Source organism: Cygnus olor, chromosome 5 (assembly GCF_009769625.2).
Source record: "Cygnus olor isolate bCygOlo1 chromosome 5, bCygOlo1.pri.v2, whole genome shotgun sequence".
Lineage (NCBI taxonomy): Eukaryota > Metazoa > Chordata > Aves > Anseriformes > Anatidae > Cygnus > Cygnus olor.
Window position 1 is genome coordinate 47572322 of NC_049173.1, and position 19332 is coordinate 47591653.

A 19332-nucleotide genomic window follows, 5' to 3' on the forward strand; every position below is an offset into this window, starting at 1 on the left:
TCCTTCCAACAGGGGGATCGAAGCAGACTTGTCACATTAATGTGTGGCTTCGGGACTGGTGCAACCAGCAGAACTTTGGGTTTTCAATCATGGAAGGTCTACACGACACCGGGCCTGCTGGCACCAGATGGGATGCGCCTCTCTCAGAGGGGGAAAAGGATTTTTGCTCAGGAGTTAGCGGGGCTGATAGATAGGGCTTTAAACTAGAGTCGAAGGGGGAAAGGGATAAAACCAGCATGCCGGTGATAGCTAAGGGATGGTGTGCTAGAATCAGAGGGACTGTGTGCTAGTGAAGTCCTTCGGTCTGCTCCACAAGGTGCTGCATGCAATGAGGTGCATTTGAAGTGCTTCTACACAAACGCACGCAGTATGAGGAATGAAATGGATGAGCTAGAAGTCTTGGTCCAGTCCCACAGCTACGACATCATCGGCATAAGCAAAATCTGGTGGGATGAGTCCTATGGCTGGTGTGTTGCAATAGATGGTTACAGGCTCCTCAGGAGGGACAGGGAGGGCAGGTGAGGTGGGGGGGAGGCGATGTATGCAAAGGAGGGGCTGTGTGGAACTGTGTAGAATTTGAAGTTGGCAATGGCAAAGTTGAGAGCCTCTGGGTAAGGATTAAGGGAACAACAAATAAAGGGGATGGTGTTGTGGGAGTTTATTGCAGACCACCCAGCCAGGATGATGACAGAGGGTCTTGTGGGGAATGTGGTAATTAGCAGCCAATCTTGGTCATAGTGACCATGAAGCAAGCAGTTGAGTTTAAAATTTTGGTGACAGAAGGAAAACTGCCACCAAAACTTCAGCCCTGGATATGGGGAGAGCAGACTTCAGGCTCTCAGGGACTAGTTAGCAAGGTTCCCTGAGAAACGGCTTTTGAAGGTGCTGACGTCCATCAGTGCTGGTCAGTCTTTAAGCACTGCCTCCTAAAAGCACAAGATCATCAATTCACAGATTTGTGTTACTTACATGAGCTAAGCAACTTTATTTTCCAAGCTATCAACAGGACCACACATGACTGGAGAGCCCTCTGCAGTATGTTGAAGAGAACACTCTTTCCCCACAACCACTCCCTCTATTCCCTCAGTAACCACTGTTAACACACTGAACAATTTGTAAAAGGTGTTTTTTTTTTTTTTTTTTTTTTTTTTTTTAAGTATACTACAAAACCGGTGTTGTTTTTTTTTTAATAGGCATTAATAACTGAAACTTCATCCTCTCTTGATGGGGTGGGGACTGTCTCACACTGAGTTTCCAAACCAGTGTGGCATACACAGTCACCAAGCACATGAAGAGTGCCACTACTATTTTTTCCTTTCATTATTGTCTGAATTTCCATGCATATACAGCAAGGAGATACACTAGCCTGGTAGCAGGATTTGGTCATAAAAAGATGATCAGATTTCAGATCAGCAAAGCACTCCAGAGAACTCAGATTTATCTGTTTTACCTTCCATACCCATTTGGTGAGAGTAAGCACACACAAGACTGAACTTAGCTATGTTAGTTAGCTCAAGGTGTGGTCTGTGTTTCTCAAAACATAGATACTTGCCTACTGAGACCTCAAATAAGCAGCTGTTAGCACACATGAAAACATTCAGATTATTTACCGCCTCCTTCTTTTTCAGTTTGCTACGCAAAAATTCTGGTCCCAAAGGAATTGGTTTTGGTGGCCTCACTCAAGTGAAAAAGAAAGAATGCAAATGAGAAGAAGTGGATGCAACAGACAGTCTGCTGTTGATATCAGCAGATAATAGTTGTCAAGTAAAACAAAAATATCACAAATTGCTAATAAACTAGGGCATTTGTTTAATATTCTCCACCTTGCAGAAAAAGCTTGTCAGTTCGTATCTTAAGAAATTCTTAGAATAGCCTAAAAAGAAAGTTACTGATAAAGTTAGATTTATGTTTACTTTAGAGCAAATAAAGACAAAAACTTCTGTGCAAGGAACATTATTGCTTCTTAAACTACTATTTAGCACAGTTTAGACTGAATTTTGAAAGACTCAGCATACTGGCCCATTAAGACTGAGATACCGTATGGATCACAGAGTTGTAAAGGTCAGAGTGTTCTGACAGGCCAGTTTCCTAGTGGTGTTTTGAACATTTTGACATTATTTATATTATGGCAAAGGAGGTGTTACCCACTTTGAGACAATTAAAAAGTACCTGAAATTCTTTCTCTCAAAGGCAGTTATTTCTGAAGAAATAGCAAGTTTTCTTAGAATACAGTGTTGTCAATTTTGTTATTGTATGTTTTCAAGCTACAATAAAGTACTCATATTGCTTCACATTTTTGTTTACTTCAATTTGCTTGTGCTTTATGTCCCAAGATGTCAGATTAATGCATTTCACTGAGATTAATTAAACCCTCCGTTTCATAACTGCAAGAGTTCTGTCTCATTACTTTGCTTTACTCTACGTTGTCAGTTCCAGACAGTATTTAAGTTTCATTTTCTGATCTTGATCTGTTTCTCTGCTCGTTTTCATTTTAACTGTTTTGACCTCTGTTCAAACACACTGCCCAGCCTGCAGCTCTAGCCTGGCCTTTGCATCCTGGGCATATGACTGCACGATAACGATAGATTTATGTATGCGGTTGAGAATAGCTCCCTGTTATATACATTGGTATTTTCAATCATCTAATTATTCATTTCATAAACTAACAAGGCATACACACATGCAAAACATAACCAGGTTTTTTCTTATAGCTTTGTGCTTACCTGTTCTTAAACTCTACTGGTCACACATCCCTTGAATCTATGTTAGTCTGTAAAATATACTAAGACGCATACAGTTGTTTTTTTTGTTTTTTTTTTTAACATGTAAACCCACTGAATACAGAGTTCTAATACGTTTTTTTTTTGTTGTTGTTTCTTTTTTTTTAACAACATAAGATAACCAATAAAATTACAGGGTGTTATATTGAATTTTTAAATATGAACTCTCCCCTTAATTTTCAAATGTAATTTTTATTATCTGCAAAAGAACACCACGTGTACTGACATGGTTTTGAAGTTTTGCCATAAAACTTACCTTTAAAAATATATTTAGTGCCATCACATGAAATTTCAAACAGTTTAAGCGCATACTAAATATGCGAACACAGTGATTGTTCCATATTCGAATCTGCTGTAGCCTATGCAAAATAAGTTTAATATTTAAACAATAATAAAAATAAAAAGCAGCTTTCAGAACAATGTGTAAAAATTAGAAAAGTTTTATTTATCTTTCAGTTCAGCGGTTTTAAAAGTCAAGCAAAACGTCATACAGAATGAACATTTTTCTCCTTTACCAGATGAAAAAGTTTGTATTGCTTGGTCCAGTCAACTACATTGGGTTGAACATACCAAAGCACGTACACTGAAAGAAGTCTGCAAGATTCTGGAAGCATCCGAGACTGAAAATGAGAGAAACATCCATTAATAAACCTAATAAAAGATGACTGCAGGCATCAAAAATACACATCCACCATTAAGCAGTACTCTTAAGGTATAAAACTATCAATAAGGACAGCTCTAGGTGAAGAAACATAAGAGTTCTCTGTTCAGCATTATTGCTCTATTGAATTTTCAACATGTATTACATTTAAGAATGAGATAAGTTTAAGTTCAACTCAAATACTTAAAATCAGTAAGATCTTATCTGCTAACACACAAGGATTACAAAGTTCTTACATAACAGCAAATCTTGGCACTAATTTCTTTATTGAGTCAAATATTGCAAGACAAGTCAGAAAGGGGACAGCACCTTAATTCTCCCTCTGGATCTCCAGAACAGACATCAAGAGTGATGAACAAATTCATGAACAATTTGCTTCCCACCTCCCAAGTAGTTTCTGCTAGTCAGATTTGGCACAACTTCTGTATCTCCTAACAGGCAGTACTAGTGTGCCCACAGACTAGCTTTTTTTTTTTTTTTTTTTTTTTTGCATTACATAGTAGCGAAGCAAATCAGTACCGAATAGATACATGCCTAAAACACCCTATTCATTAATACTCACTTGTATGAAGTTCTCCTGAGTGAAACAGGATGCTTAGAAGATTTGCTCTGCATCACTAGGTTCATTCTCTCGTGTGAGGTCAGTCCCAAGAAGGCAATCTTACAGAAAGGAAATTATAAATAACAGCGAAAGCATGAGTATCATAAACTCAAATTCTGGTCATACCAAAAAGTACTATTGAAAGGGGATGGAGGAGAAGAAGTTGGCTGTATCTAACAAATATCTACTGCCATAATAAAGGACTTTGGGTAAAACAGAATCCAGAAAGCTGTAACATCAATACTTCCAATGAGAAAGCAAGCTTAAATGAGATGACTGTAAAGATTACACTTTTATACAAATGTCTATAGAAGTTGAAGATCTATAGCAGTTAAGCACTTACCTCCTCAAGTTTTGTCTATATTCTACCATAGAAATTGTTAGGAAAAGATCCTCCAAAAAAGACAAAGATAAAATAGTCAGAAATCAACGATAACTTACTCATTTTCTTGATTCCATGTCTTGTTTCAATGAGTTTCACAAAGCTCATTTTTTTTGCCCTGCATTTTTCCTTACCAATTCCCTTTTCCATTTATTTTTTTTTCTGATGACATAATCTTATAAGCCCTTATAAATGGCAGCAAAATTGCTTTGCTGCATGACATACTAAGCATCATAAAGAACTACTTACAAATGACTGTGTACAAAACACAACACATCATTGTAAATATCCTACCTAGATTTTTTTTTCCCCACAGGAAAAAATGTTATTTTCCCCCTCAGTTCCTTAGACATTACAGCAATCAAGCAGCACACATTTACAATTGTGTATTTTTTCTTGTATGCTGCTGAGCTCTGTCATGGAGTTTTCAACTGTGAGATTGAGTATTCATGCCGTTGCGAGGCAGTAACACCAGTTCTGTTAGTTAACGAAGTTTCTTGCCTTTAAACATGCTTTTTCATAGGTTTGGAATTTTTGATGAGTAGTGAAACCAGAATTCAGTTATAGGAATGATTTTCAGACTGTGATCCTACTTTGAACAGGGGAACGATAAGTACACAAGTACCCATGAAACTTAATGGACTGTTCTGAGATTTAAGATAAGCACCTAGATGTGACATAAATTAAAGAAGTAAAGCAGGTACAAAGCTTTTATGGGAGCAGGTCACCTAGAAGTTTTCATCTGGTAACTTGTTAAGAAAGGAACATAAACTAAAGCAAAATAATACCTGGTAAAGTTGAATAGTTAGCCACAATGAAGTCCATACAATATGGAAACAGGCTAGTGCGAAGATGTAGGACACCCATGGAGAACAATATGTTATCTGTGTCATGTATGTCCATGCTCCATCTTGATGGTAACTTGTTGAGCAGTGGTTTGACCAATCTGACAAGATACATTATCAGTTAATTACCTTTTTAACATAAGCCACTTAAAAACTGAACAAAAATATATTTGCACAGAATATTATATAGCCACATGCTCTAGAAATACCATTTTCTCACTTAAAAAACACCCACAGTGATATGTGACTCCTTGCTAGTCTTGCTGCATAATCTTTCTGTTGTGTGTCCATAACCCACAGAAGGAACAGTCAAGGTATTAGCCAGATTTTTGTTTTGTTCATATTTTGAAGTTAACTAGTAATATTGAAGTAAGTTATTACCTCTTATTATCAAGCCTTCTGAAATTTTACTGCATGATTATTTGTAATTTTAGGACAAGAATTTATCATTTACCTTAGACATCATCATCAGTAAAAGAAGACGTGATTGTGAAAATGACAAGAAAGCAGTTTTTGCTATGTGAACTTATCCTCAGGAATTATATTACAATGGCTCTCCACATCTCCAGAATTCATTTTCTTTCCAGTTTCCCAGGGAAACACTTTGGATTATTAATGAGATATATAATTCTCTTTTCAAAATTATCACTATGCTAAAAACAAAATGAAACTTTAGCAAGTGTTCAATACAGTTATTTCTAAACAACAACAAAAACAATAAACCCTTTGCAATAATATTTTTACAAACTTATTTTCAATTGTGGGAATGGGTATACAGACTAGAATCTGTATCCTGACCCTCCTCAGCACAGCTTGCCTACGTTATCTCTAACAAAAATGGTCTCTGATATTGTATCTTCCAAAAATGGACAATCCCACTAGGGCTATATCTTAACACAACACAAACATAACAGACATTTGATCAAAGATTCCAATGTCCTGATGTATTTTCATTTAGAAAGAGAAAATTACCACTGATGAAATTTGGTATCATCTTATGTTATTTCTGCAGGTATAATTACACTAGATAGAAATAAAATGTTGAAAAATAATGACTATATGCACAGGTCCCTGAAAGCTACATTAAAATAAACTCATTGATACATACACAGAAGACTTCCATAAAGCAGCCAGACACTGGTCATAGCTAGGAACAACAGGAACAATAGGTAATAACGATGGTTCCCCATGCCTGTATTTGAAGCAAGGAAAAAAAAAAAAAAAAGCATGACATTTTAAAATGTTGCTTTACTTGTAATTTCTCCTTAACTTAATACGAGTAAGAAGAATCTAAACCATTTCCTATTATTACCTTTGCTATACTCAAGGGAGTTTGACAAGGCTGACCTCTTTCTCAACTTTCTCCTGTAAGCCATCCTGATTTACATAACAGAATTAGCTCTAATAAAGTCAACCAGTCTCTACTCCACTCCTTTAATCATTTTATTTGTATTTGTCTTTCTCTGTCATCTAAGTAATTTCTCCCTGGCACTTATTAGTAACCCCTTCAGTATCAACTGTGTACTCTTCTATCTGTTCGCTTTTTAAGGAGATAAACATTAAAAAATGTTGCAGAAATAACACATGGAATTTTCAAATTTGATAAAACAAATACTCTCACCTATGCACTGCCCAATCCACAGAGAATGCTGATCATATCTGGCTACACAGGAATCACAAGCAAGACAATGCACAGATCTCAAAGGCTTCCTTACCTAGTTGAACACAAAAGAAAGGAATACAATCAAAGCAAAAGCATCTATTTTACTCAAAGTTTGCAGCATCATCTGAAGAGCACTGTCATATATGGTTAACTATTACTACATAATGGGCCTCACAACACAGATAAGAGCTATGCATCTTAATTTTACCAGAAAGAAAAAAAAAGGTAGAAATAAAGCTATTTTATTAAGAATACAGTCCAAGGATCTCAAAACTTTGTCACCATAAGAGGAGAAAAGAAATCTAAGTAACACAGACAAGACAAGGCATGTAATGCTTGCATTACAAGAAGCGAGGGAAAAAACAAGATTGTAGTGTTGAGTAAAAAACAGGCTAGAAAAAGAAAAGAAATATCAAGGCTTCACTTACAAGACACGATGTGCAAAATGTTCTGAAGTCCAAGCAACCTGCTTCCGCAAGAGCTACAATGTTCTGAAAGACAAAGTTTGTGCTTGTATTTGGATCGCGTTTTATGGAGGATCTATGAAGGTTTTTACTTTAGGCCTTTTGCAGATATTAAGTATTTTGAGAACCAAGCACTTGCTACTCAGGGACAAGGTAAGTTCCATGACAAACAGAACAGAAAAAACTAATGCAACTTTATTCATGCGGGGTTATTTTAAAAAGTAGCTCTATGTTGCCAAAATTAATAAATAACATGGATGAAATACTCTTAAAGAATTATATGGTATTAAGGCACAAGGTACCTCTCATATAGTCAGCCAGTCAGTTAAAGAGAGGAGGAGAGCTGCTATATGTAGTCTTCCTTTATCAGTACTAGATAGCTAGTACTACTAGCTAGTACTACTAGCCCTGTGGCAACAATATTGACAAAGTTAAAATTGCAGTTTATTCTCCCTGTCAGTCTGAAGAAATGCAATCACATGGAGAACAAAGAGATCACAAACAAAATAATCAATAGGCTGAGGGACCAATCAATGTTCTACGGACTGGTTGGCCATCCCTTTTTGCCTTTGTAAAATGCAACTAGGAAATAGCACGTAGTTTACATGAAACTTAAACATAAAAATCAAATCATTATACACATCTTCAGAGCACGTGACAATTTAAACCATTTCTAGCCTTTAGTACATCTTCTGAGCATGGACAATTGTAGAAAAGTACCGTGAGTACCTCTTGCTAACATTAGACAACTGGAATGGAAACCTTACAGAAGTTTTATTTATTAAGTGAAGTTCTATGTGAGTTTATATCACTGATGACATCAGTGGTATGAATCCGTGTGCTTGGCTGAAGCTCACAATTCAGTAAGAAGATGGAGGCAAGGAAATCATGGCAGAACGATCAAGATATGGAAATAAGCAGTAGGAGGAGGAATTATCTACAACCTACACTGTTTGATGATGGAGCTAAAAGTTCTTAAAGGATATCTTACTGCTTTCAAATTTAATAAAGATACAGTTGATGACAAAAAAAAAAAAAAATCAACCAGAAGGGAACACATGGTGTACCATGCTAGTCCTTCCACTTATTTTTACAAAGTCACCTACCTCTTTTTTTTCTTTTTCTGAAGACTTAATATACCCAGGATCAGTTCTCCAAGTTTTATAGAAATAATAAAGAAAACCCACCAAGCCGAACATGACAGTGATTTCAAAAACGGTATTGGTTATATGTATTATTCAGGTTAAGGAATATATTCTTACATCACATACCACCACTATTTGCCAGACAAATAAAATATTCCAAAACCAGTGTATGATATTTTATAAGCAGTATATGAAAAGGAAAAGAATGACTTCCACTTTTCACCTCTCTGTCCCTTAGCGGCCTCTCCAGTTTGAGCTCTGGAGAGAAGCCTTTTACAACTGTTATAAACCTGCACTACAATATCCCTGTCATCCTCACTAGCAGAGTACAGACTTTTACTTTGAATATATAACAGATATAAAATGAATTCAATTTCTTTTTTTCCCCTATGAAGACTTTTTCTTTTTTTGCATATCTGATTGGTATTAAGCAGCTGTGAGACTTGACTGCTGCACACACCTCTAAGTTGTCAAACAGGCTCTTATTCAGAGAGTTTTGAGTCTTGCCCTCTATTTTTTTTCCTCCCCAGTTAAAACAACTGAATAAATTCAGATAGACAAATGCATCTTCTGTCATCCTGGAGCTATATCACTCCAAAAACACACACTGAAAAACAACTTCTAAAGTAATCGAACAGCTACTGGGAAACCTTCTTTCCTCACAAATATACCAGAAAATACCAAATCCAAACTGGCATTTCTAGTCTAATTGGACATTTTTCATCCTGATTTTCCCCTTTACTTTTATGCAGTGGCTAACTGTGTTAATTAAACTATGTGGAGGGAATTCATTTCTCATCAACTCTAGAGAAGTAGACTTAAATCAGTACTTTTTAAATATTGTTCTTTGCTGCAACTTCTCTAGCAGACAAATTATTGTTGTACATATGGGAAGATAAACAGTCACTATAAACAGAAATTCTGTTTCTGCATTTCTACACTGTGGACTACAGACATCTGTAAGTCAGGTGAAAGGGGGAGAAAAACGTGTGAAGATTAATGATCTCCATGCAACAACAGAGGAACGTGGAGTGGGACAAGTCTCATACCAATTAAATTCAAGCAACCAACTTGAGAGCTTGGTCTCCTACAGCAAGGTCCATGAAGCCACCAAGAAACAGTCAGAGTGCCCATGCCTGGACTCCAACTCCATTGCCTACCTAGCCATTACAGAAACAACAAACATACTGCGAATAACTCTTAAAAATTAAGAAAAAGCAACCTTGAGGTTGCAGTACTCATGAACTAAAAATATTGCAAAGTAGCTCTTATTAAAATCAAGAAGAAAAAATATAAAATAATAGCACTGTATATTATCAATCCTACATTATAATGTATCTATTCCAACGCAATTGTGGGGTACCCTTCTGATCAAGTCAGGATGATAACGCATTTCCTCTGGATACTGCTTATCTATTTGCATTTCTATCGGTTTTTGGATCTGAGAGTAGTCCTTAATGAGAATTGCTGGATTTTCATTCAGTCCAGAGAAATAGTTTGACACACATAAATGCAGTTGACTGAAATACTCAGTGCTTTTATAACACTCAGATCTGTGGCCAGTTTCAGAGGAAAAAAAGATTCGTGAGAACAAGGGTTCTATAGAAAGACAGAAAACTATCTCGCTAAGCCTTTAAGAACACTTCTGTGGTCATCATCTTCAGCAGAACTTAACTCAAACCCATATGGTGAGATCTTTTTTTCTTTTAATTTAATGACAAGAAGAAAACCTTAAAACCTCACAATGCAACACTTAATAACAGGATTTTCATTTAGAAAAGCACGTGTGTATCCTCAGCAGGAATATACCTGATAAGTTAATGCTAATAATTATATTAAGATGATCTTAACTGGGAACAGTACAAAAGAAAAATACCAGTTAAAGGACAAAGTAATTAAAAATGAATAGCAATATATTATAGCTGGTTTAGTACAAAATTATTTACATTTTAAATGTCTCCCTAAAGGCCTTCCTTTTCACAAAGCTGTATAATAAATGGATGACCTCTGTGCAACTGAACAGGGTACTGAAAAGTGAGTGCAAACTATTAATTAAATGTTGTTGTACTCATCAGTCCAAAGCATCTTCAAATAAAGTACACAAAAGGTAGAAGTTAAGGCACTGTGCACTGAGGATGCAGCATAACCTCTGAATAAATAAACAAAGGAGACTGGAAGATCTACTTCTGAGGGAAATTAATAAATTAGTTTGCCCATTTTTTTTTATTTTTTCTTTTTCTATGCAGAAGCATGAATAGCACTGTCAAATCCTTGTTATTTTATAAATAAGAAGTGCTTTAAAAATTGGAATGCATAATGCAAGTGCTATCCAGCTTTAGTACATGCCAAAATACGTTACTGGATGAGAGACTCAATGAGGAACCATGAAGAGTCACATGGAGATGCTAACATAGAAAACAATGTTTATAACAAAGACATTTTGATATTCTGGTAACATTAAGAAAAATACTTCAGAATTGTACATAAATATCTGCTAGCGATAAAAGAAGATATATACTTTTAGTCCATACACAACTTTCATTTAAGCTTGAAGTTATTTAACCCCAGCCCAATGTAAAAAAATCAATCTTACCAGACATTAATAGTCACGTGGAATTATCTGGGACTGCTCGTTACTATTTGCATGACTAGACTTAATTTACTAGGAAGTGTAAGGAAAGTTCTATTGCATTTCTCCAGCAAAAAGGATATCAGGCAGAAACCAGAAAAACCAGGTCACAGACATCCAGAAGACTGAACTTAGCATCAATGATGTGGGAAGATACCTTAGATTCTTGAGGCCCACAAACTGCCTGAAAGAATATGAAAAGAAAGCAGTATTTGTCGTTAATTTGTTTAAAACTTAACTTAGTGGAGTACACATTTATAATCAGTTTTGTTATTTTTAAAAAACTTCACTCAATATACTTTAAGCCTCTCTTAAAGCAATCAAAAATTGCCATACAAAGGCATTCTTTGGCCATATACATAACAGGGTTAAAAATGCAAAAATAAGCTGAAGAGTGCTCTGTTCCAGCCTAAAATTATATATCTGAACTGCTGATCCACTGGGTGAAAAGAACTTTCTCTATTTACACACTAACAATATTGCCATTTCAATGAATACTGACTGTTGTGGTGTGGTGACCACTGCAGGAAACAGGAAACCTGTACAACAGCTTAAGATATCACTGAGGTGTGTGGAGCAGGGAGGGAAGGAATGGCTCATTAAAACTCATGCTGGATCACAAATACAGAGGGAAAAGTTGAAATAAAGCACGTTTCTAAGCATCATGAATGGGTATCTTAGCATCTACCAGTTGAAGAACTTCAGTAACACTCTCTTTATCATGTAAATCATGTAAATCATGTATATTAGCTACGACTGCACCTTTGTTTTTCCTCAAATCTCTCAGTGATGAGAAACTATTACTTTGCACAGCTAAAGACATTCCGTTTCAAGATCATTCTGAAAAGTATATATAAATATATATGGTATCTATAAAAAGTCAATACAGAGAGATAAATGCACAAACCTCACAAACAGAGCCATCCCAAACAGCAGGAAGAGAAGCAGACATCCTTTCAAAAGCCAAGAATCAGAACTTAGGTTCATGACATATCCTACGGCCCACACCGATGTCAAGGAAGACGCCAACAGCAGGAACAGCTATTAACATGACTATTGTTAAAATATGACAAAGTATTCAAGCAGGATTTACTTCAGGAGCATTCAGATAATATAATAACAAGTGCTGAGACTCAAGGTAGATAAAGCGACAAACCAATACACTGGGGGAAGGGGGGGGGGGCAGGGGCAGAACAACAGGGAAAAGAAAAAAAATCCACACCTATACCAACTAAGCACTTCCAAAGAATTTCATTTTGTGTATCCAATTTTGGAAGCTTTCAAAGATACAGAAGAGCTCTCAGAAAATAATTTTTATGTATTATTCTGAGCACGGAATGCTGTAGCTTTATTTCCATCAATTATTACTCACGAAATTACCTCATGTTTCTCCATTATTCTCAGTAACCTGCTGTTTCTTCTGCTTCTCATTCTTTCTTCTTCCGTTAACATATAGACTATGAAGCGATTCTGAGTCTGAACTGCAAGGTCAAGCGGTGTCTCTCCCTTTAACAACAAAGTTTATTTGGTTATGTACTTCACACATAAATGTTTTCCTTTGTAACAGAAATAATAAATAAATTTAGCCAAAAACAAGAACAACTCAGTAGTTGCTTCCTCCCAACCCTTCTTACTTTAAGGCAAGGGTAGGGTAAATTCAGAGTTCGGTAGTTATAAAGACTGATACTTTCAACCAGACTGCATCCGTTTGAATTACCTTTGCACTCTCTCTGCTAACCTGAAATGCTGAACTGTCAGCTAGAATACGACATGCTTACTGAAAGGCAAGGTTTGTTGTTTATGTTAACTTCTTAAAACCAAACAGCAACATTCTAAGAGTCACACACAGAAAAGCAGCAGATGGAAAAGCTGCATAGCCCAATACACCAACCCTGTGTAACTACACTATACAAATATCTATACAGGATATATATATATATATATATGTATATAGTTTCAACATTTATACTTCTTGATATCAGTTTTTACAAATATTAGGACTAAGATTTTTACATGACTAGCAATTTTGACTTGCACCTACAAACAGGGATGGACAAACACTTCAATATTTTCAGGATGACATATTCATCCCTTTAAAGTCTTTACAAGTCTCAGTGAATACAAAGACACTTATTTTTGAAAAATCTGTCATGAGTAATGCTCTTGGCCAACGTTTTAAAGCAGAGAACAGCTGAATAAAATAAAATAAAGACAGAAAAATCTGCGAATGACACAATTATGCTCAGAGTGATCAAAAGAATTAGCTGTTCATTAAATTAATATTGCAAAGAATCTCAGCATTCACACTTTGTGCCAGACCATAAGAAAAGTGCTCACTCCTCTTGGTTTCCCAAGTAAGGATGCTTGTCTTATTCACCTCCACGTTCCAGAGAATATCCAAAAGGTAGAGGACTCAGGCATTTCTTCACATTCATTTTATGCGTTCATGCCACACGGATGAAAGAAACTAAAATAATGCAAGAAATTGTACCTTGACATTTTTTATGTCCATGCTAGCACCAGCTTCCAGTAATAGATCTACTGCACTAATATTTCCTGATGTTATTGCCCAATGCAGAGCAGTGTTCTTCTGAACATTGTCGACAGCATTGAGAGAGGGGTTAAACTTCAGGAGAAACTTCGTGGGTTCTTGTCTAGGTGAAAATAAAGTTAAACAGAACATAATCTATACTGGGGAGGAAACTCTTGAACACCCCGTAAAAAATAAATCACAGCTGAGATCTGTGAAGTAACAGCAGATACAGGATACTTTGTCTCCCAACAAGCTCATCAACAATAATCCAAGTTTAGAATTGGGGACTCACACTCAAGGTTTTTCTCCAGACTATATTTTAACAAACACGAGCTATACACACAGATTTAATCTTTCTACACCTTTTATAAGCTTGCATCTCCATCACATGTATTAAGCGCACTTACTGTGAACACTTTGATTTACTTTCATAAATGTTTTTTGATTTACTTTCATAAATGTTTTTTGATTTACTTTGCTATACCTAGTTAGCTGCTTCATAATTTCTCATCTCTTAAATACCGCATATTTTGTACAAGTAAAAGAGAGGAATGTCACTTCAAACATTTTCAGAAGACTCAGGATTGTGCCCAGAAAGTGGTGGGCAACAGGTTCTTTTTAAGTTGTTCACTACTTACCCCATCACTTTTTGTGCTGATAACATTAAAGGCGTTTGTCCATTGAAGTCTGTTGTGTCTATGTTCTAAGTGTAAGAAAAAGATAACAAGCAAGTATCACTGATTTCAGTAAATGCTTACATGGTCAGATTCTGAGCTACACAGCTGACTTAGCCACACTGCAGAAGTGGAAAGAAACCAAAATATACCGGCCAAGAAGCCAACACTCATTTAAATAAATTTTCTTCCTTCCATGGGTTTTGCACGTCATTCATTTCAGGATATGCTGAGTGTCCACTACAGATACTTTAAAAGGAATCATGTGGATATGATTCCTTTAATTCACCGTATTTCTTGTCCTCTCTTGAACAAAAATACCATAAATAGAGTTTACGTTGGGAAGCAACATTAACTATCTTCCTTGTGTAAACAGAGGTGTATAACAGAATGTCCAACTACATAAAACTGGTTTATTAATAGAACAAAAAAATGATTACGCATCAATACATAATTAGAGATCTAACTCGTATTACCTAATCTTTTCCTTTCTCTTTCACAATGAAGGTTTCCTTCTCTCCTACCTCCACCCATCACTGAATTAGAGCAGATTTAGTTATGTTTTGTAATCACTTGCATTTTTTAATAGAACATAAACTTTCATAAGTTTGTGATGTATACCATCTATACCTACATTCCAGAAGGTGGTTTTCTATTTAAGAGAGCTCTAGGAGAAAGAAAATAAACTTACCAAATCTTTAAATCTTATCACATGGTGTTTTGAAAAAACACTCTTGATCACAAAAGCACTCTCCTCTCAATTTTATTAGCGAATTGTTACAGCAGTCATCAGTTCTGCTTACTTCAGGTATAAGCTAAGCAGATATCAATTAAAGTGGATATGACATAAAACATATAGTCAGACTAGGTCTGATTTTTTAATAGAAATTTCTGTATTCTGTATATTACACATGCTTCAACTGATGGCCAATTGCAGAGATTACTAGTTACAAATCTGTAATCAAACAGTAGATGCTTCATGATGTACTTCATATAATATTCTGTTATCAGTTTTAAAAGCCAGTTGTTATTTATACAGCATCACATGTGTTGCTGAGCTTTAACAATTCTGGATTGTAAAAGGATGACAAGACAACTGGAAGGCATTATATTTGTTGTTTGTTTGTTTGTTTTTTTAATTAAGTTTCTCTGAACATATGGCCCAGGGAAATACTTGCCAAATACCTGCTTGTCATATAGGAAACAGAACAGTAAATCCTGCAATGTATCTACAAAGCACAAGCAGCTACTCCTAACTAGAAAACAACGCTTGGGACATCAACAACATACCTGGCCCTTTGATACGAGGTAAGCTATAATGGGCATGTGTTGAAACAGCACTGCTAAATGAATGCTAGTGAATCCTTCCCCATCAATAAGACTGGGATCTGCTCCACATTTCAACAATAATATGACCATGGGCAGGTGTCCTTGTCTGTAACGATATATGAAATGAAACTATAGTAATGACAAAAAAAAAAGTAAATCTTAATGAAAGCCTTGCCTTAGAAATTCTTAGATACCCTGAAAAAATTTAATTTCAGAATCTTGTATTTTTATTCAGGAGACATTTTTTTTAAAACTAAAGGTTTATATCAGAAGATTAAAGGTTTATATCAGAAGATTAAAGGTTTATCTCAATAAGTCAATCTATGGCAAACTGGCAATTTAGCATAGAGTGTTTATTCTGCAGTAGTTTCTCCCATGAGCAGTCAATCTCGTAAAAAGTATCTTTGTTCAGCAGAAGATTAAACCCAGAGAAAAGCAATGCTCTTCCAGTATGAGCATTTGCACTTAGACTAGTTATTCTAGAAGCAGTACTTAAGGTGAAGTATTTCCCAGAAGAAAAGTGCATTGTTCTTTTGATCATTTTATTCAAGTCCTGTCCTGGAAGCCAGTATGATTTTACTCCACACCAAGTGCTAACAGTTATTGTTGCTCAGAAAGAGGTACTTCATGTTTGCTGTGGCAGCTATAAGAAGCCCAAGAAGAAAATCTGGCACTGCTGGGGGAAAAGGCCAAAGGTATCTATATGCTGCTGAGCAACATGGCGTCATACTTTGGCTCTGCTGCTACATGCTAGCACTTTAAGTCCAGGACTGGAAGCGTGGAGTCTTACAGGTGTACACCAAGTTAATTTAGGGCAGAAGCTAAAACAACTGAAAGCAAATTAACTAGACATGACAAAGTCTGTCAAAGAACGCAACATTTCCAGACTTAAACTATGCCCTAATAGGCGTCAAAAGCTAACTTCCATGAAGGAACAATATTAAGTCTTCTTTGCCTAGTAAGGCAGAACCTAAGAGGCCAAGTCTGGAAAGTATTGCTCTTGAGAAAATTCAAAATGCGAGTCTGACTAAAATACATAGATATACACATAACTCAACTTTGTGGCCTGCAAAGTTGCCAAGAATCAGAGAACACATTTCAGCATAATTATAGACATGCTATGAAATTCTGTACACGTGAATAAAGGAAACAGCACCGATTTAAGATGACCACTTCTGTCCTACACAAAACGCGACTCTTAACACTAGCGGATTTACAAGGAGTAGTTGCAAGCAGCATACCTAATGGCCCAGTGAAGGGGAGTTGAATTCAAATCTCCACCTAGCTGATCCACTACTGCACCTTTGGAAATATAGTATCTGTATAACAGCAATAAAATAAGATTAAAAAGAGTCATTAAAATATTATTCTAAAAATAACATAGCTGTAGTAGTAAATAGCTTATAATGAAAGTTTCACTAGAAAAGCAAACAGCAAGAATATTTTTGCAGTGAATGATGCTACTTTGAGAAGTTGTTTAAGAAAAAACAACAGTAATTAGTAAGACACTTAAGAAATCAGCTTTGATCTTTTTTAAACTAAACAAATCCAGGAAAATCTAATGATATCATATACTACATAATCTCATGTACAAAAGAAAAGCATGGTAACTATATTTCAGAGACATTTTCACAAACGTAATTGGGTTAAAATTTGAATTTTATGCTTTTCTACTTAAGCAGCACACTCCCTTTGTTTTGAAGTACAATAGCAACAAAGCAATCATTACTAACACTAGCAGAATACTTGAGGTACTTTCACAGGGTCTCTAGAGCTTACTTAACCAGCTCCTGTCTGTTGTTTATTGCTGCCCAGTGAAGAAGAGTCACGTTTTCTTTGTCTGGTTGTCGAACATCATATCCTGCTTCTACCAGTTCTTTGCATCGCTCCAATATTCCATACCTTAAAAGAGAAAAACAAGTATTTACTTATTTCTGAAACATCCTCCAATTTAAAGAATGTCACATACAAAAAAAAGTAAATCTCAATAAGCCTCATCCAACGGTTCCTACATGAACAAATTCCACTTTGCATTCAACGGAAGTCTTGCAAAAAAAGTTGGTCTGAGCCTCGGTATCTAGAATTTTCTACCTAACAAAACAGACTTGGTTGAGATTATCATTGTTTATGATAAAAATATTTATAATAGCATACTTAAATGATTTATCTTCTTTCACTAGAGAGGTGATGGAACCCTAATATTTATTCTCCTTTTTAAAATATCCAGCATAGCTTACATTGGAAGAAGGAATACCTGTCTATTTCAGCATCGTGCAGACATAGAACATATACTTACTGTGTAGCCTTAACAATATCAAACGAGCCAGGGTCCTCAACAACTGGATGTGATCCTGGTAGCACCGGCAGATCTTTCTCACTGTGGATGCTATGACAGTTGTGTATATGAGGTCGATGAGGCCCATGGCAATGGTTTTTACACTGTTGGTTAACAAAACATCTATCAACAAATATTATTTAAATGGGGGATACCATATCTCCCTCTTTACAAGTAGAGGCACACATTGTACTTGCCAAGTTGCATTAATGCAAATAAGGAAGTAGATTTAAAGCAGTTAAAACATAAAACCACCTGACAAGAGGCTAATCTTTCTTCTCAGCACTGAGATACGGGAGGACAGAGTTAAGTTCTCCGAGACAAAATTACAAAGGCACTGAACTCCTGGCAGAACCAGCTCCCCACAGAACACCCTGACTGTAAACAACTGCTCGCCCACAGCCCAGGCTTTACACCAGCTGCGACAAGCTCCGTCCTGACGTTTTGAAACACAAGAGCCCCGGGAGCCCCCCAGACATAGGCGCACACCCATGAGCCCGTTGCGAGGGAGCAGGGAACTCCCCCGTGGGCCCAACGCGGCTCCCCGAGGTCAGCAGCCAGCGGGAGACCACAGCCCCGGGGCCGTGCCGAGCCGGCTCCGGGGCACCCGCGGCCGGTCCCCGCCTCTAACCCGCCCCCGCCGCCAACGAGCGGCCCGCCGGGCCCCGGCCCGCCGCCTCCCGGGGCCCGGCGCTGTCTCCCCGCCGCCCTCCCGTCCGCGCGGCTCCCCTCACCGCCGGGCCGCCCCCGCCGGCCATCCTCCCGGCCCCAGCTCCGCGCCCACCGCTTCCTGCTTCCTGGTTACCGGCGCCCGGGGCGGGGCCGGGCCGGGCCGCGGCGGCACCGGGGGGCACGGCTGAGCTCGGCCCTCGGGGCCTGCGGAGCCCCGTAGCCGTGCCTCGAGCCCCGGCGCTGCGGCCGGTGCCGCCCCGGGTGGCGGCCATGTGGTGGCACCGCTGCTGGAGTCGGGCACGGGGAGGCTGGGGGGCGGTGGGACCATGTCAGACATCGTTTAGTGGGTGATATTGGTGGTAGGGGGATGGATGGACTAGACGATCTTGGAGGTCTTTTCCAACCTTAACTATGATTTATTTATTGCTATCTCCATCTCTATGTCCCTAAGCACCATGTTCAACCTTTCCTTAAACACCCTCATGGATGGTGACGCCACCACTTCCCTGGGCAACCCGTCCCAATGCCTGACTGCTCTTTCTGAGAAGAAACGTCTCCTCATTTCCAGCCTAAACCTTCCCTGGCGCAACTTGAGGCCATTCCCTCTAGTTCTATCACT

General features: G+C 37.5%; 1 protein-coding gene across 1 annotated transcript; it reads right to left on the reverse strand.

Annotated features, from left to right (window-relative positions):
• Positions 1-3202: 3202 nt before the first annotated feature.
• On the reverse strand, positions 3203-18883 carry ZDHHC13 (zinc finger DHHC-type palmitoyltransferase 13). Its single transcript, XM_040559173.1, is given in 18 exon segments — positions 3203-3348; positions 3351-3400; positions 4004-4101; positions 5213-5370; positions 6378-6461; positions 6891-6984; positions 7361-7423; positions 8503-8627; positions 11254-11354; positions 12078-12211; positions 12551-12676; positions 13662-13824; positions 14342-14406; positions 15668-15812; positions 16948-17025; positions 17486-17608; positions 18003-18145; positions 18776-18883. Coding segments are annotated over 18 exon segments (1857 nt in total). The 5' UTR covers positions 18800-18883; the 3' UTR covers positions 3203-3265.
• Positions 18884-19332: the final 449 nt, after the last annotated feature.